This window comes from Pipistrellus hanaki (assembly GCF_964339955.1).
Source record: "Pipistrellus hanaki genome assembly, chromosome: 1".
Classification (NCBI taxonomy): domain Eukaryota; kingdom Metazoa; phylum Chordata; class Mammalia; order Chiroptera; family Vespertilionidae; genus Pipistrellus; species Pipistrellus hanaki.
The window spans coordinates 5,513,059-5,538,110 of NC_140503.1; the positions used below are offsets into that span (position 1 = coordinate 5,513,059).

Here is a 25,052-nt window from a genome sequence, read left to right on the forward strand (position 1 = left end):
CTTCCTTAGCCCCCCGGAGAAGTACCAACGGGAGTGGCCCTCTGACAGGCTCCTCCTCCTGCGGGGCGGGGCCCGAACATGACTGGCTGGCCTTTCCTCCGTTGAGAGCTCTGCTTTCTTCTGATTGGTTGACAGGTGCCTCCGTGCTTTCCGGCGCCGACGCAGCGCAATGACGTATCCCCCAAGATCCCACGTCCAAGATGGCCGCGGTCGGCAAGGAGAGACGTCGCTGAGGGGCTTACCTGAGGCGAGGGGTGAGTGACCGACAGTCCGCGGGCAGCCCCACCCACCTCCCGCGTACCTAAAGGTCTGAGTAGGGTAGGGCCAGCTGCCTCCATCCCCTAGTGGAGTCTATCTCCCCGGATACCGCCTCCCTCCGCTGCCCCTGTCAGCTCGAAGTTAGCGGGCGATGGCGGGGCTGCGGGACGGGATTCGGGGGAGGGTTTGGAGGCGCAGGAGCGGAGGAGAAAGGCCCTCGCGCACTCTAGCACAGGTGGCGGGCCTCGCCCCGAGGGGCGACGAAGGTTTGGGGACTTTGTAGCTGGTGGGGAGGAGGGGCGGGGTCTGAGCACGCGCGCGCGCGCTCCCAGCCGCGCAGCCTCCTTCGGGGTCTCCGTCCCAACTTCGGTTCGGCGGCGACGCGGGCGCCGCCTCTCACCTGGGTGCTCCGACTCCGGGGTCTGAAGAGGAAGGAGCTCGAGGCACTTCCGCGACTGGATTCGTTCTCGCCGAGACGTGCTTCCTGCGGACCCTCTCCCGGGTCGGGGTGGTCGGTTCCTGGAGGAATTGATCTTCGGGAAGTTGGCGGCGTTTCTCCAACTATTACCACCGGCGCAGGACGCGGTCGGCTGCGCTCCCTAAATTAAACCGAACTTTATTCGCTCACACCATCCGAGGTTAGGCACGGCTTCCGAAAGCAGTTGCCTGCGGGTGGCCTTTTTTTTTTTTAAATGATTTTGAACGGTGACACATATATTGTGTGTGTGTGTGTGTGTGTGTGTGTGTGTATATATATATATATATATATATATATATATATATATAATTGATTTTTTTACAGAGAGGAAGGGAGAGGGATAGAGAGAAACATCGATGAGAGGGAAACATCGATCAGTTGCCTCCTGTACATCCCCCACTGGGGATGTGCCCGCAACCAAGGTACATGCCCCTGACCGAATCCAACCTGGATTCGTCCGCAGGCCGACGCTCTGGCCTATCCACTGAGCCACACCGGTTTCGGCTGCGGGTGGCCTTTTTGTGAAGGTGAGCCTGCTCATGTCCGCGGAGCTCGCTCCAAAGCGCTATGGAGTGAGGGGTCTGGCACGGGGCCTGGCAGTGGCCGGCGCTCATTCAAGGTTTGTGCGAATGGGACGGAATGAAAGATCCACCCCCAGGGGGTTGGGATCCCGTCCTAGAACACTGCGTGACGGATATAGAGTTAGCTCTCTGTTGCAGAATGAGGAATGGATGGGTGATAGACATGTTGGCTAAGATTGGATTATTAGGATGCTTGCCTATTAAATAATTTTGACTGTAAATTAATTATCCAGGACTTGGTGTGTTTGTGTGTGTGTGTTTTTTCCAGAATGACAACCACAGGTATCTAATTTTAGGGTTTTATTTTCTTTTGTCTCATTTTGACTATATATATTTTTTTCAAACATATTATCTGATTTGTGCATGAGCATGTTTAATATTTGTTTCATTTTGGAAATGTAGATTGCATCAGCAAGGATTAACGAAATATTCTAATTGTTGAGATGCTTACATTTTATTTTTTAAATATTGTTTTATTTCAGAGAGGAAGGGAGAGGGGGAGAGAGATAGAAACATCAATGATGAGAGAGAACCATCCAATGTCTGCCTCCTGGACTCATGGTCCTCCCTCCCCCCTTCCAGGATTGAGCTTGCAACCCACGCATATGCCCCTGACTAGAATCGAACCCAAGATCTTTCAATCCACAGGCCAATGCTCCATCCACCCAGCCAAACCAGCTAGGGCGAGACACTTACATTTTTTAATGCCACTTTTAAAAAATTGAATGTCATAAAGAAAAAAAATGGTCATAGTTTTGGCCTACGAAATGAGGTACAGTCATGCGCCGTATAGTGACATTTTGTTTAAAGATGGAACACATATACAAAGGTGGTCCCATAAGATGGTAAAATTCCCATTGCTAGTGTCCTGTAGCTGTCATAATGTCATAGTGCAAGTTACATGTTTGTGGGGATGCTGGTGTAAACAAATCTGAACTGAAAGTCATATAGAAGTGTCGCACGTACAATTATGTACAGTACATAACACTTGATAATAAACGACTGTTACTGGTTTATGTATTTACTGTTGTGAAAGCTAAAAGAATTAATGCTTTTCCTTCCACCTTCTAAGTTCTTATAGCTGGGCCAGAAATTAAATGAACAGAGACAAATTAACAGGAGAAAGTAAAAACTTTAATATATGCATGTAAAGAATTCACTCACATAGGCATGAAAATTTCAAAGATGGGGAGGCACCATTGGAGAAAATGTGGGGACAGGGTATTGTATTTCAGAAGTGAGAATGGCAGTTTACAGGTAATTGAGGATTACAGGTAGTTGAGGAAGAGCAGAAGATGCATGGCAGGCAGGAAAATTCTTGCTGAGTGACTCAAAAACAGTGGGACACAGGGTACCTAGCTAACAGACCCCTGCCCGAAGCACTCTTATTTACCATACTCAATTCAAATTGGATTAAAGCTGACATCCTAAGACTCTGTCCTTCCTGAAGCAGGTTTTTCTGTCTGAGTCTCGGGCAGGAAAGTGGGAAGTGACAGAGTTCTTTCTTGAGTCCTGTTCCTTAATAACCAGCTTAGAACCTATGTCCCAAAGAAGGCAGCTTCAGTATGACAAAACTTTAGTTTCCTTCACTATCCTGTGCTTTTACTCTTTAAGTTAGAGCAGTGGTCGGCAAACTCATTAGCCAACAGAGCCAAATATCAACAGTACAACAATTGAAATTTCTTTTGAGAGGCGAAAACCGACTTCTGCGCATGGGCCATGAAGTTTCAGTCGCACTGTACGTATGCACCTACACGTGATATTTTGTGGAAGAGCCATACTCAAGGGGCCAAAGAGCCTCATGTGGCTTGTGAGCCGCAGTTTGCCAACCACTGAGTTAGAGTGCACTCTTTCTATTAAACGATAATGTATATGTGTTACACTGGCAGCAGCCTCATACATCTTGTGTATACTGTGTCTCTTGATTGAATAATTTTCCTTCAAAGTACAGTTAATGATAGAAAACTGGAGTCATATATATCTCAGACCTATTTGATGTCTCTCAGATACTACAACTTTTTAATAATCTATTTACCGTATTTTCCTGCGTATAAGACGACCCCCCTAATTTTACAGTCAAAACATAGGTTTAGGCCTGTAGTCGCTGTATAAGACTACCCCCCACTTCCGAGGCAGCACCAATTCTTTTTTTAATAGACCGCCTCTCTGACTCTGGCCAATCTGAGCAGGCTTTTTACTAGAACACAGTGTACATGTTCTGTACCCAAAGCTACACTGTGTTCTAGTAAGAAGCCTGCTCAGATTGGCCAGAGTCAGAGAGGCGGTCTATTAAAAGAAGAACTAATGTTGCCTCGGAAGTGGGGGGTAGTCTTATCCAGCGAATATAGGCCTAAACCTATGTTTTGACTGTAAAATTAGGGGGTCGTCTTATATGCCGGAAAATGCGGTAATAATCTTGTCATGGAGCAAAAAGAGTTTGTGAATACTTGGAAGCTCAGACCAGCAGAGCTCAGGGCACTGAACATAATCTCCTCCTAACGTAGTCAACACAGATAAATGTGCTAGTACACTGGATGAGGTCTAATTAGATGGATTTTTATCCATTCAAGTTATCAAACCTAGAATATTGGTTAATGAGGATATGTAAGCCTAAATGAAGAAAGGTCCACAGAGATAGACTGCAGATTTCTGGGCTTGCTCTTTTTCTGATTAGCACTTTTTTATTACCAAATTTAAATATATGAGGCATGCTTCTCCAATTAATAAATGCACTCAAAACCTGTAGTTAGCATGTTAAATGATGCAACAAGTTTTTAAAGGCTAGAAGAATGGGCCTGAACTAACAAGGTATAGATTTACCAGGAATTAAATGTACAGAAACCCAGTTGTCCATGTTGGAGATGAAGAATGCTAGCTACCTTGACAAAAATGGTTCTCGGCCATAATGTTATGTTTATGGAGGAACTTAGTGTCCATTTGAGGAAAGGCAGTATCTTAACCTAATGACAAACTGTGGCTTTGCCATTTACTAGTGGTGTGTGTGGATTGGGCAAATAGCTTTATGTCTCATTAGCTCAATTTTCTCAGTGATAAATTGTGAGGATATGATGCAACTCAGTGTGCACTCATTGGACATGTTAAATATCAGTAACCTCTCATCCCATCTGTGCTACTTCAGTCATAGAAAGGAGTTTGTTTTCATTTTGGATGCTAGTATTTAGGGGGAAATCTTGAAACACTAAAAATTATGTGGAGGTAATGGGATGTGTGCCCTGAAGAAGAGAGGGAATGTAAAAGCGATCTTCATATATTTAAAAGGCAGTCAGTAAATAGAGGAAGTTATTTTCAAGGAACTAAGTGGGAGCTGTAGAGAGTTGTTGAAAAGTAGATTTAATTCACTCCTAATTCTGTGGCATCTATATACCAGATATAGGGGGTGAACAGAACAGATCTCAAAATTAATATAAAATTAATACAAGAATGAATGTTTGCCTGGCTGGTGTGGTTCAGTGGTTGAGCTTTGACATACTAGTATGAACCAGGAAGTCAGAGCACATGCCCAAATTGTGGGCCCTATCCCCAGTAGGGGGTGTGCAAAAGGCAGCCAGTCAAGTATTTTCTCTCATCATTGATGTTTCTATCTCTCCCTCCCCCTTCCTCTCTGAAATCAATAAAATAGATTTTTTTTAAAGAATTAATGTGAATACCAGTTATTGATACTCCGCAAATGCTATAGGCTGCCTGGTAAACTGTTACTGTTCCATTAATGAAAGTGGCCAAATGAAGGTTAGTGAGTGACCAAATACTACTATTTAGAGGGAATTTCTGTACTGTGTGAAAAAATCAAGTATTGACCTTGACTATTGTTTCCAACTTGTAAGTATCCATAATTCTGAATGTTTAAAAATGAATTTAACCTGTCATCATGTAAGATGAAATATCAAAGGCACATTCTTGAAAGATGCTGCTAAAATGCCGTGGCATGCTGCTTGCTTATGGATTTTTACTTTGTGGAGCTCATAAATCTCATCTTTCACAGTAATCATGGACTGCTAATGAGAAAATTTATGACTTTTGGGATTTGTGAAAAAATAACGGAAGAGTAAAAGGCTGTGGGGTTACAGAACTGAAGTAAGAACTTTTTAAGGGGGGGGGGATTATTTAGAGGACTGTTTCTATTCTATTCATGTACATTTATTTTCACTGCATTTCGGTATCCGAGTAGGATTGGTTCCAGGACTTTCTATGGATACCAAAATGCGTGGAAGCTCAAATCCGTTACTATACCGCACAGAACAATGTGTACAAATGCTTTAAATTGGCTTTGGGGGTAAGCTTGGGCTTTTAACTGCCAATTAGTAATGTTTGAGTGGGAAATTTGAATCCAAAATCAGGTACCATCTGTAATTCAGAATTGCTTCACATGGGTATCCCTTTCCAACTTTGTTTCTTCTCTTTCTCATAGGATTCTAACATTTTCAGAGAATCTTTTGAAAAGAACAAGTCTACTCCAATAAATGAAGGAGAATAAAGAAAATTCAAGCCCTTCAGTAACCTCAGCAAACCTGGACCACACAAAACCATGTTGGTACTGGGATAAGAAAGACTTGGCTCATACACCCTCTCAGCTAGAAGGACTTGACCCGGCCACTGAGGCCCGGTACCGCCGAGAGGGGGCTCGGTTCATCTTTGATGTGGGCACACGTTTGGGACTGTATCCTTATCTCTTTGGATTCTGTTTTAGACTTCCCACCACCAACACTGAGAATTAAGTTAAATACTGTTGATAAAATATATAATAATATCTCCCAGCCCCTGTAGCTTAGTTGGTTGAGCATTGTCCCATGCACCAAGAGATCACTGATTTGATTCCTGGATTTTGGACACAATCACCATTAGGGGGCAGGAGGCAGCTGATAATGTTTCTCTCATTGATGTTTCTATCTCTCCCTCTCCCTCCCTCTCTTCCTACAATCAGTTTTTAAAAAGGAAATCTTACCTTTAAATAGACATATAGTAATATCTCTGTACTAAAATGGCCCTTGAGTATCTTTGTTAACTGATGTGATACCTGATTAGCTTGGCTCTTGGGGCTTTTCTATTTTTCATTTAAATGTATAGACGTAGCCATTGAGCAAGTGGCCACCAGGAGGAAAATAGCCACAGTGATCACAGTTGAAGGGTAGTGAAGCCTGGCCTTGCTAACAGTGTAAGCTCACTGCTGGGTGAATTCTGACCCGGAGATTCCCATCTCCCTGCTTTGCTGCTGGCGTGTTTACCTTACCGCTGACTTCCTTGGAATTGCTTGAGTTTTTCAACATTTAACTAAAAACAATAACAATTTCTTGACTAAAGTCCTTAACCAGAACAACAGACACTATGATACCCTGGCAACTGGAATAATTTATTTTCATCGCTTCTATATGTTTCATTCCTTTAAACAATTTCCAAGATATGTAAGTATTTGATTTTTATTGTAATTCTCTATCACGTATAATTATTTCCACACAGTTCAGTGAACTAATTATAATCTCTATATATATTTCCAGAAAGTAGTTATTTTTACATAGTACATACTATGTATAAACAAAATCAAGTTTGAACTTTGTGTGTGATTGTTCGGTTTTCACTTTTTAATTAACCATATTAAAATCATCTTATTTAGCATGATATGGACCACAGTTATATTGCACTTTGTGTGAAAGTTTACTTCCCTATTGCCTTTGCCAAGATAAATTTGGACTTATAATTGAGACCCAACAAAGGCCAAGAAGGAATAAAAATGTTTCAGGCCATTGCTCATTCTGCAGTTGCTCCTTATGCACTGTCTTCTGCTCTGTGGGAGACTTGGGGAACCTGCCTCAGTGCTTTTAGTCCTGAGGTGTGACGTACAAAATAGATGGTAGTGGGGAGAGCATATGAGAGGTGCAGAAGGAAGACTGCAGCTTCAGGGGAGAGATTAATGCATTGTGGAGGGATCAGGGGATGTGCCAGGGAGCAGGTGCCTGCAGTAATTAAGCCCTGACTGTAAATGTCAGATGGGACAGAGCAGTGATCCCGCAGAAACTAGCGTGACGAAGACAGGGAGGAACCATGTGGTATCAGCCCACAGGAGGTTCATTTGGCAGGAATGGAATGGGGGCCCTGAGTGGAAAGGTAGACTAGGTCAGACCATTGTGGACACTGAGCTCCAGGCTGGGGCATTAGACTTCAGCAGGTAAACTGGAGTGGTTGAAGAGTTTCATAAAGATGACAGAATTGGACTGAACAGGGGGTCAGTCTGTTGGGGTTTTTCCTTTTGCTAAGATTTTACTTAGTTTTGTACACAAGTTTTAGAGGAAGGACACTGTGTCAGCATTGTACCCAGGCAGAGTCTGACATCTAACATCAGGATTCTGTGGAGTGTCAGACATGAGAGTAGGCAGAGAGAAGCTGGAGAGAGAGCAGTGAGACCACCTCTGTGATGTGGGAACTGGACCAGGGTCCAGGCAGCATAAGGGGAGGGAAGGACAGCTGGGCACTGGCACAGAAATGGACTCCACCAGACATGCCTTTAGCTGTGTTCTTTTTCTGGAACAAAGATCACAGTGTGAAGAGAAAAATTGTGTCTGTGGGTTTTTTCCCTTCTGGCATGTACTCTGTTTACATAGCATGTTCTTCAGAAAATTAAATTTTAAATCATTTATGGGGCCAAATTGGGTGTGTGTGTGAAATTTCCTTTGAGCTCCTTGTAAATAAGAAATGGGAAGCTAGGAGAGTGAAGGTCAGAAATCTTTGTGTTTCTGTGTGAGCTTTGAGAACAGTGTCTCAGGAACTTTTGTCTTCCTTTTAGGTAACAGGAGCTTGTTGTCTCTTTCTGGCCGGGAAGGTAGAAGAAACACCCAAGAAATGTAAAGATATCATCAAAACAGCTCGGAGTTTATTAAATGATGTACAATTTGGCCAGTTTGGAGATGACCCAAAGGTAAGAATCATAACTGCCTGTCTTTAAATCTTGGTTCCTTATGGTAGCGTTAGGTAGAGATCCTGCCAGGCTGGTGTGGCTCATGGTTCGATTCCAGGTGAGGGCACATGCCCAGGTTGTGGGCTCGATCCCCAGTGGGGCATGCAGAAGCCAGCTGATTAGTGATACTCAGCATTGATATTTCTATCTTTTTCTCTGAAGTGTGTGTGTGTGTGTGTGTGTGTGTGATTTATTGATTGATTGATTGATTTTAAGAATAGAGGTCCTTGCCCTAGTCAGTTTCTCAGTGGTTAGAGCATCGGCCCATGAACTGAAGGGTCAAGTGTTCAATTCTGGTCAAGGGCATATAGATTCGATCCCCAGCTCTTGTGTGGAGGCAAACAACCAATGTGTCTTTCCCTCTTTCTCTGTCTCTTCGCCTCAGATGATGTAGCCACACTTAGGGTAGCTCTTGCTAACGTGCCAAGGCATGTTCTGAGCACTTTAGGGGCGATGGCACATGTAGTGGATAGGAACAAAATCTCTCGTGGCTATCTATGCTCCTAGACCACAAGCAGTGTGGCTTCTTTGGTTCAGGGGCGCTGGCAGCTTGTGGGTAGACGGATAGAGCCAGTGCTCTGTATACATGTATCTGCATTGCATGTGCTGTGTGTCTTTTGCTTCCCAAGAATGGTGAAAGGTATTGATATTTTCAGACACCCAGAGATTACTGTTGGTTATACCACCCATCCTGTCTTTTCCCCACAACCTCTGCCCATGTCAGGAAATGGTGTTAAAATAATTACATACGTGACTTAGTTATGTTCTAAAAACATAACTTTCAGCCTGGCTGGCATGGCTCATTGGTTGAGAATCGGAGGATGTCACTGTTCGATTCCTGGTCAGGGCACATGCCCAGGATGCAGACTCAATCCTCAAGTGTGGGATGTGCAGGAGGCAGCCAATCAATGATTCTCTGTCATCATGGATGTTTCTACCTCTCCCCCTCTCCCTTCCTCTCTGAAATCAGTAAATATTTTTTAAAATAATAAATAAATAAGTTCACTTTTTAATGCTGATTTAGACCTGTGACTAAAACTACAAACCCAACTCTTACTATTTTATTTTTAGGAAGAAGTAATGGTTCTGGAGAGAATCTTACTACAGACTATAAAGTTTGATTTACAGGTAGAACATCCATACCAGTTCCTACTCAAATATGCAAAACAACTCAAAGGTAAGAAAAAGTTATTAAATGAACTTTTTTATTCTGAAACCAAGTCTTCATCGTTTGATGACATTGCGATTATGCTTAAAAGAGGAAAACAGAAAATTCGGTGTGTGAAGTAACCTGGGCCATAGCTTGCCCAGACAATTCAATATTGTGGCTGTTAGTACTGTTTCCTTTTGTGTATAAACAGATTCTGTCATCTAGTTGCCAAGTGGTATGAGACAGGAAAATGAGTCAGAGTTTTTTAAATAGCCTAATAAATTGGGTGATGGAGCCAAGCTTCCTATAATGGTGGCTCTCAGCGTAGGGCATGTGGAGAGAACTGAGGTGGGGCTTATACCCACTGGTTTGCCCTGGGCTCCCATGCAGAAGCTCTTTGCTGTGTATTGGAAGGACACTGAGGGCACCTGGGCTTTATGTAAATACTTGTTGCTTCTTGTGCTGCTGCTTTATTTTCTTTTCCTACTAATTTACCAATTTACCTTCTCTTTTCCCCCCACCTTCCCCCCATTTCTAGGTGATAAAAACAAAATTCAAAAGTTGGTTCAAATGGCATGGACATTTGTAAATGACAGGTACATATACTCAAATGTTGGTTTAATTACAGTATTTTTAACAAACTATAAAAATTATTCCTGAAAGTATAGTCTTTAATAGTGTCTTTAAATACCCAGGGACTTCATATGTCACCTTACCCAAACCCCTTACTTTATATCAAGGAAACTGACTTGACCCAGTTTGAGGAGCCACTGATGGGCAGAGCTGGGGCCAAAGTCCAGGTCTCCTGTTCCCAACAGAGGCAATGCCCTGCCATGTCATGGTGATGCAGGATGCTGAAATCTTCATTTTAAAACATAAATCTAAAACAATACCTCAGAGAGCTTGGACAACTGAATACTGAGAACCCATTGATTCTGCAAAACACCAGATGGTGTCAGGGTTTAGAGCCTTGATGTCCTAGAGCCCAGGGATCTAATGAGGAACAAAGTGCCTGTGAGTGGAGTGGTCACTGTTGGAAGAAACATTTATTTCTCTGGCTAGGATTTCAACAGTTTGCAGAACATAAATCATTCTCACTCGTATTTCATGGCATGATAATTTTTTAATGAGCTGGGATTCTTCTAATTCTTTAAGAAACAAATTTTCTAAGAAACTGTGGTTAGAATAACTTATTTTTATACTTTTATACTACATGTATAATACTTTATTTGATGGTGTTTAGAGAAGAATAAGCAAATTGCAGTTTAGATGCATCATCTGACTTTCATGCATTGAGTTAATCACAAATGTTTGTTCATCCAAGTCAAGTCACCTCTTTTTCCTGTTGAACTAGCCTCTGCACGACCTTGTCACTGCAGTGGGAACCAGAGATCATAGCAGTGGCAGTGATGTATCTCGCGGGACGTTTGTGCAAATTTGAAATACAAGAATGGACCTCCAAACCCATGTATCGGAGATGGTGGGAGCAGTTTGTGCAAGATGTCCCTGTGGATGTTCTGGAAGGTACTGAGCATGCCGATTATTCTGTGAGGGTGTTCGATGTTTGGGTGGTGCTGCCCTGAGAACATGATTCCTGAATAGATTTCCAGTAGGCCTGCATAAACCCTTCTTTAGAAGCATCCGTGGTTAACGTTTCAAATGGAATATCCACTCTGTCCAAGCATATCGTTTTGGTGCACAGCATAGGCAGGGTGAATATGATTTTGACATGTTGGTCCTTGTATGAGAATCGTGGCTCAAAGAGAAATGGGCTGGCTTTTTTTCTAGGTAGAGTTTTACTTAAAATATCCGTCTGTGGTAAATGTAATTGTCACCTATCCTTTAGATATCTGCCATCAAATCCTGGATCTATACTCACAAGGAAAACAACAGATGCCTCATCACACGCCTCATCAGCTGCATCAGCCCCCATCGCTCAACCCCACACCACAAGTGCCACCAGTGCCACCGTCACAGTCGGCTCAAGGCCCTGAACCACCACAGCCCCCACAGAAGGACCCGCAGCCATCAACGCAGCCGCCGCCACCACCACAGCCAGTCCAGCAGCCCAAGAAACCGTCCCCACAGCCTAGTCCTCCCCGCCAGGTGAAGCGAGCCACGGTGAGTGGCCAGATTGGCACTGGGCATGGCCAGCTTTCCCGGTGGCAATGCCTCACCTGAGCACATTCCTATTTCTAAGGGATTTCACGGAACACCAAAATCCCTATCAGACGGCATGTCTATGGGGAGCCTGAAAACTTCCGTGGTCAGAGAGGCTCTGTCCTCCTGTAGCTGCTGCTGTCTGTGTCACCTCCGACAGGGCCCTGCAACCTTCCAGGGTGGCATTTCCACCCCTGTGCCCTGCAGGAATGGGTGTCTCCACTTCCCTCTGACTCTGTAGTGTTTGGATCTTTAAGTGACAGTAGTTGTTTCTCAAATGGTGGCAGCCAGCCACTGAGGAAGGCATTTATTTGCTGTTACTCAGCCCTTAGAAAGCCATGCAGGATATACAGGTATCAGCCAACTCTGCTCATCCAACTTAGGGCAGTACGCTAGAAGGCCTGAGACTCTGTTCAGAACTGAGACGTGTGAGTATTTCTGGACAAGGGAAGAGGAAGGAAGCAGAAACGGTGCTCTGCGGGTGGCAGGTTTGCCCTGCAGTTAAGCCAGCGTGGTTTTGTGTGAGGCCACAGTCTGTCACTGGGATTTCGTGCCTGGCTCATCTGTTTTTCTCTCTCTTCCCAGGGTCTGAGTTAACGGTTGTGTTTTCTTTTGAAACAGGTGGTTTCTCCCAAAGAAGAGAACAAAGCAGCAGGTAATATCCAGTTCTGTTTTTTAATTATATGTCTGCTTACCAAAACTTTAAATTCTTAATAAACGTTGATTCTTTTCTGATTAGATTGGCCTTAAAATTTAATCTTAAAGAGCCCATCACAAACTTGACCCATTCTGCCAGAATACACATTGTCTTCTATTTGTCCCGACTATTTTTAGATGATATTTTTATAAAAGTTATCAATAACAATGTACGAGTCGAATATGTAAAATGTCATCATGAATGTAGGAGACCGGTTGCCACAATATATGTTGTCAGAGATGAGTGAAGTGTGACACAGGAAAAGCCTGGAGAGAGGGAAGAGCCCTGGTGTCCCTGTCCTGAACGCCGAGCAGAGGAGGGTGTGGAGAGAGGACTGCGTGGTGGGCAGGGTGCTGCCCAGAGAACACCACCCGGCCAGCCTGTCAGACGCCCTTTATATGTCCATATGGAATAGGGCCCAGAGTTGGTTCATTTGTTTCTGAGTTGGAAGCAAGCAGAGAGAGAAAAATCTGGAAGATTACAGAAGAGGAAGTGAGAAGCCTTTTCTGTGTTGTTGGCCCTGTTGTGCTGAGCTCTTTGAAGCAGTGTCCACTGTCTCTGTTTCTCTGCTGCTGAGTTCCATGTTATTGCTGAGGACCTCAGGGAATTGTTTGTGGTACTGTTGTTGAGATCTTCAGGTTTCAGTAAAGCTACCTGTTTCGCAGGATCTTTGGGAGAATGATGAGTTCAGTACAGGTAAATTTTTTTAGTTCTGAACGAGCAAAAGTGTGAGACACCAAAAAGCAGATACATACATCATCCTGAGCCGATTGCAGCCTTTGCTGGAGAGGTGGAGGCAGCCAGTGGTGGCCTTGGAGAAGCACTAGAGCTGAGAGCCGAGAGCCTATGAGTGGAAGGAGGCAGGTGAGCAAAGGAACTGGAAGTAAATGAAGAGAGGAGTTGACTGGAACAGGAAGAGCTGAAAGGGCTTCACTTCTGAGAGGACTGAGTGTGGTTGGTGGATGATAGCGCCTACTACTTGGAGGCACTGATTTTACATAGGCAGCGAGAGCCATGGGAGGTTGGTTAGCAGAAGCATGGCAAAGTCTGAGTTCATTTTAGAAAGTTTCCTGGCAGCAGTAATAGCACAGATGGTTGGGAATGGGAGGGACTTTGCCAGCATCTGGGTGAGACCTGGTGAGAGAAGAGTCAGAGTGATGGCCAGAGGCCCAGGAAGGGGAGGGTCAGACAGCCTGGAGGTGAGATCTGACTGAGCGGTGCAGCACGTGAAAGCTACAGAGGACTGGCGGTGTGGCCCACTCAAATGGCCTGGTGCCCTGAGATTTCTGAGAGAGTAAGAAAAAGGAATGTAACTCTGGCCATTGGTCAATTGGTTGGAACATCATCCCGTACTCCAAAAGGCTACGGGTTCAATTCGCAGTAAGGACATATAAGGAGGCAACCAATCAATGTTTCTCTCACATCCATGTTTCTCTTTCTCCCCCTCCCTCCATCCCTCTCCCCTCCCCCCCCACCGAAAAAAAAGCAAAAAGTCTTATTGGTCAATTTTATGTTGATTATACATTGAAATGATCAAAAAACTTTTATATATCAAGTTAAATATTAAAATTAATTTCAACTGTTCTGAACATACTGCTAGAAAACTGAAAATTACATGTGTGGCTCTTTTGATATTTCTGTTGGACTTTAGCTTGGCTGGCTGTGGGAGGAGGTTGGAGGGAATGCCTGAGGTGAGAGGGATCCCAGTTAGGAGATGGAGGGAAAGGCTGCCTTGCGAGGTGCTGGCTGCTGGGTCTAGGGCTGGGACTTGAAAGTCAGGTCCCCGGTTTTGGAGGAGAGATAGAAGCTAGAGACATCGATCCATCCCCCTAGAGAGAGGGTGCTTGGCCTCCCAAGGAAGATGATAAAAAGAGATATGTCTCCGGACCTTGAATCCAGCCTAAGTCTAAGACCGAGGAGACCAAGGAAGTGATCAGCAATGCCGGGGCAGAATCAGATCAGTGATGTGCAAGCCCGGATAAAGTGAGTTTCAGGAAAAGGGCCAAAACATACAAACAAAAAGATTGTGTTCTTTTTAATCATGTGTGCACACTCGCTACCTTTCCAAACAAGCATTGGACTTGATGTAGCCTTATCTGTGCGATTTAGTGTCGTCACGGTGGATGCTGGTCACATGCAGATGTTCCACCCTGAAGGGTGGGCCAGTCCTCTGCCCCAAGTGGCCCCAACTTCTTAAGCAAGTGCGTTTAAGGTCGCTCGCCTCCAGTTCTCTAATGGTGACTTCTAACGGGCAAATATTTGTGAGAGAAAATAAACTGGAAACTCACCTAAACAAGAGTTGAAAGGTGGTGGTTTCTTGTGAGCATTCGGGGCCTTTCTTTGTGTTCTGTGCATTAGTAAGTCACCCAGGTCACTGAAGTGGTTTTGTGCTTCTCTCAAGTTGTTGGAAGGGCTTGCTTTGTGGAAAAGGGGACTTAGTGGGTTAGTTTTCTTTTTAGAGGGGAGGTAGGAGATCAGAGCTGTGTTTGTTTTGTTTTGTTTTTAATAATTTTTAGTTTTTATTTTTTATATATTTTATTGGTTTGTTTTATAGAGAGGGAGAGGGAGAGTTAGAAACATCCATGAGAGAAAAACATTAATCAGCTGCCTCCTGCACACACCCCCACTGGGGATGTGCCTGCAATCAAGGTACATGCCCTTGACCAGAATCAAACCCTGGACCCTTCAGTCTGCAGGCCAATGTTCTATCCACTGAGCCAAACCAGTTAGGGCTGTTTTGTTCTTTTAAAAGGATTAGTACAGATTCATTTTTTTATTTGTTTTAGATTTTTTTTTTTTTTATTGATTTTTAGAGAGGAAGGGAGAGAGAAACATTGATCAGCTCCCTCCTGCACTCACCCTACCAGGAATTAAGGCTGCAACCTGGGCATGCCCCCTGACTGGGAATTAAGCCATGGGACAACACTCAACCAATTAGCCAGGGCATGATGATATAGCAGAGGCCTTCCTTAAGTACCCTTAACGTTATCTGCTCTTTTTCCCCAACGACATTGAAAGTCCATTTTATTTCTACTGTAATATGAGGTCTGAGTGCTTTTTTTTTATCTTTTTCTTCGTAGAACCACCACCACCTAAAATTCCCAAAATAGAGGCCACTCACCCTCCATTGCCTCCGGTCCACCCACCGCCTCCAGGTCAGTGTCGCTGAGAGCCACGGGATGGCAGCTTTTCTCTCTGCCTTTTTGGGGGCAAGCTTGGGAGGTCCTGGGGAGTTTATGGAAGGGAGGTTTTGCAGCCAAAATGTTAAAACAGTAGCGACCCAAGGATCTTTTACACAGAAAACTTTTACACAGATGTTTTGAGGATGTTGTAAGTATATTTGAATGGTCACATCCAGAAATGCAGAACTACCCAGGAAAAGTGAGTTTAGAATCAGTTTTAGGAAAACAGCCTGCCAGTGTATGAACATTTGCACACATCTGAGCAGGGTTGCTGTAGATCTTAGATCTAGTGCTGTGATGGGGTGGGAGTGGGTCGGTGGAGCTGCTGGGCGCTGACTCATCTCTCCACTGCAGACCGGAAGCCTCCCCTCTCGGCTGCCTTAGGTGAGGCCGAGCCACCGGGCCCTGTAGATGCCACTGAGCTCCCCAAAGTCCAGATTCCTCCTCCGGCCCACCCGGCCCCTGTGCACCAGCCACCACCGCTGCCACACCGGCCACCGCCACCGCCACCCTCCAGCTACATCACCGGGATGTCCACGACCAGCTCCTACATGTCTGGAGAGGGCTACCAGAGCCTGCAGTCCATGATGAAGACCGAGGGCCCCTCCTATAGCGCCCTGCCCCCTGCCTATGGGCCTCCAGCCCACCTGCCCTACCACCCCCATGTCTACCCCCCCAACCCACCCCCACCACCGGTGCCCCCTCCCCCAGCCTCCTTCCCCCCACCTGCCATCCCACCCCCGACTCCCGGGTACCCTCCACCTCCACCCACATACAACCCCAACTTCCCGCCCCCACCTCCACGCTTACCCCCCACCCATGCCGTCCCTCCTCACCCTCCTCCAGGCCTGGGCCTGCCTCCAGCTAGCTACCCACCTCCATCTGTCCCCCCTGGAGGACAGCCACCCGTACCCCCACCCATCCCCCCACCTGGCATGCCTCCAGTCGGAGGCCTGGGGCGCGCGGCCTGGATGAGATAACCTGACGCCTTTTTCCCCTTTGTTTTTTAACCAGTTTTTCTAATTGACTTGAAGGGTAGTGGAAGTGAGGAAGCAGCAGGGTACATTGTATAATGCTAAACCCTTGCAGTATGGAAACATGGACCAGCCAGGAGGTGAATCGGACGGTCCTCCAGGCCTGGGAAGGGGACAGCCTGGGCAGTGCCCGGGCCGCCCAGCTGTGCTGGTGTCAGCTGAGGGCCGAGTCCTGCACTGGGTGACTACACTAGTGAACATGTTAACCAGCCATATTGGCTCAATAAATAGCTTCCGTAAGGAGTGAATTTCCTTCTAGAAATCAGTGCCTATTTTTCCTGGATACGCAGTTTTCAACAGTCCAGTTCCACCTGAAGTCAGGCTGTGGTCATCACTTCCATTCCGTGCTACCATGACACCCCGTCGGTCAGAACCTTTTTTGTTTTAGATATATTTACATCTTTGTATTAAAGTTATTTTGAAGGGGTTGCCTGGTTGGACGGCTTTTTTCTTTCTCCTCTGGGAAGAAGGGGAGGAATGTACTTGGGAAGTAATGTATGTTTACATCGATCTGCAAATTCCTGAACATAGAGAGAGATTTTTTAAGAGTGAATGTAACAACATACTGTGAATTCCATCTTGGTTACACAGGAGACTCCTTCAGTCAGTTATCCAAATAAAAGCAGTTCTGGAAACTGTTACTGACGGTGGAGCTCGGGCCTGCAGTGCCCCTGGGTGTGATTGCCCTCTAGACCCCACAGGCCTCGCTGCCCACCAACCCACGTCTCCTGGGCAGCGCCCTCATCGGCCAGCCTCTTAGGTCCCCAGGTTAGAGAGGGTTTGAATTTGAAGTCCTTTCCCTTTCTGGCCTGAGGCCTAGGCAGCAGCCCCCGGAATAGCAGGCAGTGGGCCAAATGGGGACACTGTGTGCCAGCGGCAGCCCTCTGCCCAACCGCCCGTCACCAAGACAGACACTGCACACCGCCATGGAGGCTTGCAAAGAGCCTTTATTTATCTAGCGCAAAGTATACACTGTCACAATCTTCTCTGTTACCTTTTACTAAAATAGTTCAATGTTTTACCACACTATCAAAAAGTTCTAGTTCTTCTCTCCCCAAATCAAAGTGGTTCAATAGAAGGTAGAAATGGACCGGCCGGGCAGGGCTGGCCATTCTCAGGAGGTCACATCCTACAGAAGACAGAGCATGGCTGCGGCCCGGGGGCGGGAACCAGACGTTCCGCCGGGTCCCGAGAGCAGCCCAGCCTCCCACGTTATGAAAATATACACCTCTACCGCTCCGCAGCCATGCACTGTTTCTTTAAAAAAAAAAAAAAAATCAGTAGTATTTTGTTTTTTCTCAAGTTTTCAAGAAAGAAAAAAAAAAAAAGGTCACTTTTTCTCTTCAAACACTGATGTGTAGCTAATCACGTCTGGATAAAAACGCACCACCCTGGAGTGTGCCCAGCAGACTGTGATCCTAGGATGGGCCTGGCCACCAGGGGAGGCTGAGGGTGGTCTCCGTCACAGTGGGTCCCCGTGGCTGCGGGATCTAGAAGCAGAGGATTTGGAAAGGGGCCTTTGTGAAAGGACACCGAGGCCAGTGCACCCCACCCACCGTGAGCTCAGCTGAGGCTCCAGGGGCAGAGGGTCACCCAGTGTCACCTACACACCCGTTAGTGGCAGAGCTGGGAAAACCCCCCACCACCACCACCAGCTTGTGAGCCCCCTGCAACTGCACATGACCCAGTGGGTCAGGCAGCGCTGCTCTGCCGCTGGCGTTTCTCAGCGGATTACGTTGGGAGATGGCGTCACAGGCACAGCGCCATCCCTCGCAGGGCTGGGTCAGGGGCGGGCAGGAAGGTCTCCGGCAGGACCACTCCGCCTGCTCCCCGGACACCTCCGCAGCCTCGGGACAGGCCGCCTCCCTCCAGGGGGAAGGCCCGGTGAAGCTGTCCCCGGGCCAGGTACCAGGCGGCCTTCCTTATTGCTTATTTTCAGTCGAGGCAAAGCCGACCTGACCGAACATGGCAAACAGGCTCCCGGACATGGCTCCCACCCAGATGGCCCCTTCCCTCTCGGCTGCTCGTGGTTCTTTGGACTCCATGACCAGAGCGGGGGCCTCTGACCCCAGCTGGCTGCCCCTTGTGCAGGAGTCACCCACCACCACGTGACAGGGAGCTCCCACCCAACCTGATGGAAGGTCCTTCGAAAGCCCACGGCTCCCGGTAATGCCCAGGGCAGCACCCACTTCCACCCCTGGGCACGAGGAGGACCGAGAGCCTCTCCCGAGCGCACAACCCAAGGGCGCCAATGGCCGGTGACGGCAGGAACTGCCCGGTCCTGGTTCCCGTCCCTCACATGGGCCTGGACGAGGCTGCCTGATGCAAAGATGGCCTGGGGCCAGGCCGCGGGCAGCCCTCAGGACCTGGGAGGCCGAGGACGGATGAGCTGGTGGGGCGAGTGACAGGGCCTTCCACCCGCACTGACAGTGGCCTGCCTAGTTCTTAGGCCTCACCGGTCAGGCCACTGATCGCCTACCCCCTCTGAGCCTCATTTTCCTCACACATGAATGTGAAATATACACACTGCATTTTACGGCCGACACATGGTCATTTACACTGATGGTCTCACTGGACCCCTGGGCCCCTGCGAGGAGGCCCTCCTGCTCCCACGCTCCCTCGGAGGGCACTGGGCTCAGAGGGGAGAGGGACTGTCCCCCGGAGGAGGCAGCAGAACTCAGCCCCGCCCCCAGCCCCGCCCCCGCGGCCTCCCCAGCAGGCCACCATCGGCTCAATGCTGCGAGCACAGCTGACTACAGTGATGGCCTCTACCACCAGCCCGGCTACGAGGACCCCAGACCTCACTTTGCACCACGGGCCTAAGAGGCTGAGGGACGTGCTGAAGGTCCCACAGGAAAGGAAAGCTGGGGCCAGGACAGGCTCCTCCCAGGGGGACAGAACTCCTGTCACTGCAGCCGCGCGGCTCTGTCCACAGTGACTGAGGATGGGGCCGGGTTCCGGGGGGACTCCACAGTGGCCCGGAGGCCCAGCTGTGACCGGCGCTACCCATCCGGGGGGAGGGACGCGCGGGCTCCGCCGGGGACTGCACTCGGCCTTCCTGCGTTCCTGGCCCCAAGTGAACCATGGAGGCGGAGCTGCACGGGCAGAAGGGTCCCCAAAATACAGGGCCCACCTGGCACGGGGCAGGGTGACACGGGGGAGAGGGGAGGGTGGATTCTAAAAAGAAGCGGCAGCTGGCAGGAGGCGGCAGGCACAGGCCAGAGGAGGGCCTGAGGTGCTCCCCTGCCCGCGGCTCTCGGGACTTGGTGCTCGGGGAGCCAGCGTTCAAGTCACAGCGGGTGGACGGGAAGTGGCGCCTCTGCACCGGGTCCGGCGGCCAGTGGCCTTTGTCCGGTGCGGTGGCAGCCGGCGGATGGAGGGCTTCGTGAGGTGCTGGGCGCAGCCTGGCATGGGCCCTGGGCCGGGTGGCTCGGAGCAGCCTTCCGTCCTCGCACAGCGAGCCTGAAGCCTGGCCCGGAGCGGGGGCGGGCCGTCCAGGCTGCCGTGGGGCGGGGACAGCGGCGGCTGGCTCGCCTCCCCGGGTGCTGGTGTGAGATGTGGGAGGTGGAGGCCCGGCTGGCAGGGGCCGCACCTGCGGCTGCCGGGCCACAGCAGGCAGCGTCCTATGTACAATTCGTCACAGAAGAAGAATTCAGGGGCTCGGCCGGAAGGCCTGCCACGCCCCTGGGGCTCCCGGGCAGGGACCGTCCACGTCCGCGGAGGAGAGGCCTACAAAGGCCCCTTGAACTGGTTCCCAGACAGGTGCTGCCGGATGGAGGGCTTGGTGCTGGCGGCGTCTCCCAGCTTCCTCCAGACCACCTGTGCGGAGAGGAGAGGCGAGACATGAGGGCTCGGCCCCCCCAGCCCGCCCGCCGGCCTGTGCGCCCATCCCAGAGCTGTGGGCCAGGAGGGGAAACTGAGGCCACAGAAAGCTCGGAAGCACACTCAGGCCAGGTCTTTGCACGTCCATCCTCACAGCCACGCCTGCCTTCCTGAGCAGGTCACCACGGGGTGTGGGCTCGGCCTTGCAGCTGTCCAGCGGGGCCCATGGACCCAGAAGGCAGCATAGGAGGAGGTTCAGAACACCCTACCCCACGGGAGACCCCAGTTCAGCCCCTGCAAACCACCCTCCCCTCTGGCTCCTTCAAGGGTCTGGAGAGGACCCATGTTGGTGAGGTGGGTCTGGGGCAGCCCCAGCCCTGCAGGCCCACAGACTGGGGGTGCTACCTGCACCCCAGGTTAAGCACCCACTGCATGACCAGCAGTCCCCAGGGCCACCACCCCGCTGGGAGGCCAGGAGCCAGACACCTGGGCCCAGGGCGGAGGGGCGGGACATGAGGGGTAAACAGGACCAGTCCTAGGGACCGGGGGCACATTCCCGGGGTGGACGGACCCTGAGATCAGGGACCCCATTCATTCTCGGGGTGGGGGTGTGGATGAGGTCAGGCCAGCGCCCCTGTGCCTCCAGCCAGCCCTCGAGGTCACCACCCCTTCCCCTGGGGAGGGTGCAACTCCCAGTGTCCGGCCAGACCCCCCAGGCAGCCCTCCCGCCGGACCCTGGCCCGGGCAGCGCCTCACGTTGCACATCTCGCGGACAATGGCCTTCTCCTTCTCACTCAGGTCCTCCTCGCAGCTGTCCTGGAGCTGCCGGTCCAGGTTCTCGTGCACCTCCAGGACCTGCGGGGAACGGGGCCAGGTCAGGGGTGTGGAGACCCGAGGGGCAGGCCGTGCCTCCTCACTGTGTCCTCCCCCTCCCCCAGGGACTCTGTGCCCACTACCAAGAAAAGCTGCACCCTGTCACTGGGGCCAGAGCTGAGGAGAGGGCGGTCACCTGGGGGCAGGGCTGCCCTCGAACAGGTGGACTCGCTCTGACCAGGGCCCGGCTTGTGATTAATGAGCAGGAGGACCGAGGTCACCTTGACTTATGCACATGGGTTGTGCACACATATGTGCATGTGCACGCGGAGGGGAGGGGGGGTAGATGAGGGGTGCAGGAGGGGGCCCTGAGCAGGGAGGCCCTACACCTGAGGCCTGGGCTTTGCTCCCACCCAGCCCGTCCTGCCATTACTCCAGCCTTGAGGGAGTGCCCGCCCTCCCCCACCCCAGCCTCAGTTTCCCCGGATGCAGGGATGGCAGAGAGGTGACACTCGCTATCGGCGCCCGGCATCTTGGAGTCCCTCCCCCACCATGTTCCAGGCCGTCACAGCCATCCGGTCCCCACACAGGTCCTCCCCTGCTGCCCAGACGCCCCCAAAGAGGTCCCCCATCCACATCACACCAGGGACCGGGCCCCTGAGGGGTTGGGGCCTGGGGGAGGGGGGCAGGGCCTGGCCCTCACCTTCATCGCATGCACGACCGCCTCGGGCTTCTGTCCCGCGGGGCTGTAGCCGGCGGAGGGGGGCGAGGACAGCTCGAGGACCGGGCAGGCCGGGCCCTGTGGGAGGGAAGCATGAGGCTTAGCTCCCCCTGAACAGCCAGGCCCAGGTGGCGGCCGCAGGGGTGACCAGCTTGGAGCGGGGTCCCTGATGCTGTGGGGCGAGGGGCTAGGCAGGAAGAAATGGGGGGAGGCGATGGGGAGAGGCGGCAAGGTGAGGACCAGGCCAGGGCAGAGGAGCAGCCCCCTACCACGCCCCACGGGCCCCCCATACAGCACCCACGGAAGGTCTGTTATCCATTGTGCAAGGAAAGCGAGTGCCTGCCGAAAGTTTGGCTCAGTGGCTAGAGCATCAGCCTGCGGACTGAAAGGTCCCAGGTTCGATTCCGGTCAAGGGCATGTACCTTGGTTGTGGTCACATCCCCAGTGGGGGATGCGCAAGAGGCAGCTGATCGATGATTCTCTCCTATTGATGTTTCTAACTCTCTATCCCTCTCTCTTCCTCTCTGTAAAAATCAACAAAATATATTTTAAAAAGAAAAAAGAAAAAAAAGAAAGCAAGTGCCCCTCAGAGAGGGCAGAGCCTCACCGAGGTCACCTCGCCAGCCCCAGGCATCCTGATCCCAAAGCCCCCGCCTGCTCCCCCCAGCAGCCCGTGGGTGACTCACCATGAGTCCACCCCCAGGCCCTGGGTTACAAGTCTCCAGCCCTGAGCCCCGCCTCCAGACCATCTGGCCACTTCGCCACCTGATTCGGTAAACACTGGCAATTCGGCACCCAGTCCCGTATCAGCCTGGGGGTGCCAGCCGGGGATGAGCCGGAGGAGGGTCCAGCCTCCCAGCACCTGCCCACCTGCGGCCGAGCCAGCATGTCTCCCCAAGGAGCAGTGGGCAGGGTTTCTGCCTCCGACTGCAAGAAGGACCCTGTGTTCAGGGCCCACGGAAGCAGCTCACAGACAAGGAGGCCTCAAGGGGAGTCCTGGGGCCAGGAGCAACCAGGTGTTCAGAAACGCCGAGAGGGGCCTGAGGGAACAGAGAGCATGGGACTGCCCGCCAGCACGGGAGCATGGGAGCAGGGACGACTAGGTGAGCAGCTGAGGGTCATGCTGTGCAGACACCCTCATGGCCTAGGCCCGTGATGGGCAAACTGCGGCTCAAGAGCCACATGCGGCTCTTTGGCCCCTTGAGTTTTTAGCAAAGGCCAGCTTAGGAGTACCCTAATTAAGTTAATAACACTGTACCTGCCTATATAGTTTAAGTTTAAAAAATGTGGCTCTCGAGGAGAAACCAAGATGACGGCATAGGGTAGACACCCGAATGCAGCCTACCACAACAAATTTGAATTTAGAACTGGAAAACAGGGAGGCATTGCCCTGAAGCACTGGACGGCTAGCTGAGAGGAGACTCTGCCATCTGGGAAGGAGAGAGAAGGCACACTGAACCTTAGGAACTGTGAAGGTACGGAGAACTGTGCGCGCGAAAAGGCGCTGGCTTACTCCCGGGCGCGGAGAAGGAGAGCCGGATAGAGATTGCTGCTGGCTTACTCCGGGCTGCGGAGAGGGCGGACAGCTAATGCGCGGCTGGCTTTCTTGTTCGAGAGGAAAACAGAATCATCCTATTGCTCCGACAGCCCCAGTCAGGGAGAGGCCAGACTGTCAGGCAGGGGGCAGAGATCTCTCGGAGGTGTGTGAAGCCAGAGGCCATTACTGCAGGACTTGGGGAGGAGCCGAAGGGAAAACAAAGCTTGTCTGCACCAACCTGAGACTCCACCCCATCCAAGCTGAGCACAGAAGCTCTCCCAGAGGCTGGCTTTCTCCAAGGAGGGACTGGCCGGAATCCAAAGCTTGTCTGCGCCTTTACCAAAAAGGTGTGCGAGCCTGCAACCAATCTTCCGAAACTCACCACAAACAGGACTTTTCTAAGACGAGACTGACAGGGAACCAAAGATTGTCTGCGCCACCCCAAGACCCTGCCCTATCCAAGCAGAGTACAGAAGCCCTCCTAGCTGAGACACTGCTGATCCTCACAGCCAATTGGCTTGGAGATCAACCAACAATAAACAAGGCTTAACAACAAGACTGCACACACAGCCCACAAAGGGCTACACCAAGACTGTCCACCTCAGGTAACTGGGAAGGCTGTGCTACTGGGCTCTACCAGAACACCTAGCACACAAAACTATTCCATCAAATCAGGGAAACAACTAAAATGCAGACAAGAGGCAGGACACAAAGGAAGGAGATGGAGGAAAAGAAAAGATTGGACATTGAGTTCAAAACTACAGTTATAAAGCTATTCAAGAATATCCTTTAAAAGGCCAATAAAATAAATGAGACCTATGAGGATATGAAAAGGGAGCAACTAGAAATAATAAGGGATCAACTAGAAATGAAGAATACATTGTCTGAAATAAAAAATATTACAGAGTCCTAAAAACAGACTGGAAGATCTCAAGAATCAAGACAAAGATTTAGAACACAAAGAGCCAGAGGACACTCCTCCACAGAAGCAAGAAGATAAGAGAATCCAGAAAGTTGAAGATAGTGTAAGAAACCTCTGGGACAATTTCAAGCGAACCAACATCAGAATTATGGGGATCCCAGAAGAAGAGAGAGAGCAAGATACCAAAAACATACTGAAAGAAATAGTGACAGAAAACTTTCCCCACCTGGGGAAAGAAATAGACTTACAAGTCCAAGAAGCCCGCAGAACCCCAAACAAAAGGAATCCAAAGAGGACCACACCAAGGCACATCATAATTAAAATGCCAAGAGCAAAAGACAAAGAGAGAATATTAAAAGCAGCAAGAGCAAAGCAGGTAGTTACCTATAAAGGAGCACCCATACGATTATCAGCTGATTTCTCAACAGAAACCATGCAGGCCAGATGGGAATGGCAAGAAATATTCAAGATGATGAATAGCAAGAACCTATAGCCAAAAATACTCTACCCAGCAAAGCTATCACTCAGAATCGAAGGCCAGATAAAGAGCTTCACAAATAAAAAAAAGCTAAAAGAGTTCATCACTGCCAAACCAGAATTATATGAATTGCTGAAGGGGGTTCTTTAGGAAGAGGAAGAAAATAAAGATAAAAACTATGAACAACAAATACGTAACTATCAACAAGTGAAACTAAAAACCAAGGGAATTAAAAAATCTGATGAACAATATTAA

At 49.6% G+C, this 25,052-nt stretch overlaps 2 protein-coding genes across 4 annotated transcripts in view; one reads left to right on the top strand and one right to left on the bottom strand.

The window, feature by feature from the left end:
- Positions 1-131: 131 nt before the first annotated feature.
- On the top strand, positions 132-16,932 carry CCNK (cyclin K). Its single transcript, XM_084887898.1, has 11 exons — positions 132-254; positions 5,744-5,992; positions 6,653-6,734; positions 8,111-8,242; positions 9,353-9,458; positions 9,970-10,027; positions 10,786-10,955; positions 11,278-11,552; positions 12,213-12,246; positions 15,369-15,443; positions 15,825-16,932. Exons 2-11 carry the CDS (start codon positions 5,796-5,798, stop codon positions 16,448-16,450), a joined length of 1,755 nt encoding a protein of 584 aa, XP_084744024.1. The 5' UTR covers positions 132-254; positions 5,744-5,795; the 3' UTR covers positions 16,451-16,932.
- A 501-nt stretch (positions 16,933-17,433) lies between these two features.
- The window catches only part of CCDC85C (coiled-coil domain containing 85C), a 66,712-nt gene continuing 59,093 nt past the window's right edge, over positions 17,434-25,052 (bottom strand). For 2 of the 3 annotated variants that reach the window (XM_084888889.1, XM_084888888.1), the window contains exons 4-6: positions 21,843-21,938; positions 21,083-21,181; positions 17,434-20,323 (exon numbers count right to left, since the gene is read on the bottom strand). In XM_084888889.1, the coding sequence (XP_084745015.1) occupies positions 20,234-20,323; positions 21,083-21,181; positions 21,843-21,938 (285 nt within the window). In that variant the 3' untranslated portion in view covers positions 17,434-20,233. The remainder of the gene's footprint in view (positions 20,324-21,082; positions 21,182-21,842; positions 21,939-25,052) is intronic. The other variant, XM_084888890.1, reaches the window with a different exon arrangement.

Coding starts and splice junctions, on each gene's coding strand:
- CCNK (XM_084887898.1), top strand. CDS start 5,796: ATGAAGGAGAATAAAGAAAATTCAAGCCCTTCAGTAACCTCAGCAAAC. Junction 12,247..15,368: donor AGAAGAGAACAAAGCAGCAG/GTAATATCCAGT, acceptor TTTTCTTCGTAG/AACCACCACCACCTAAAATT. Junction 15,444..15,824: donor GGTCCACCCACCGCCTCCAG/GTCAGTGTCGCT, acceptor TCTCCACTGCAG/ACCGGAAGCCTCCCCTCTCG.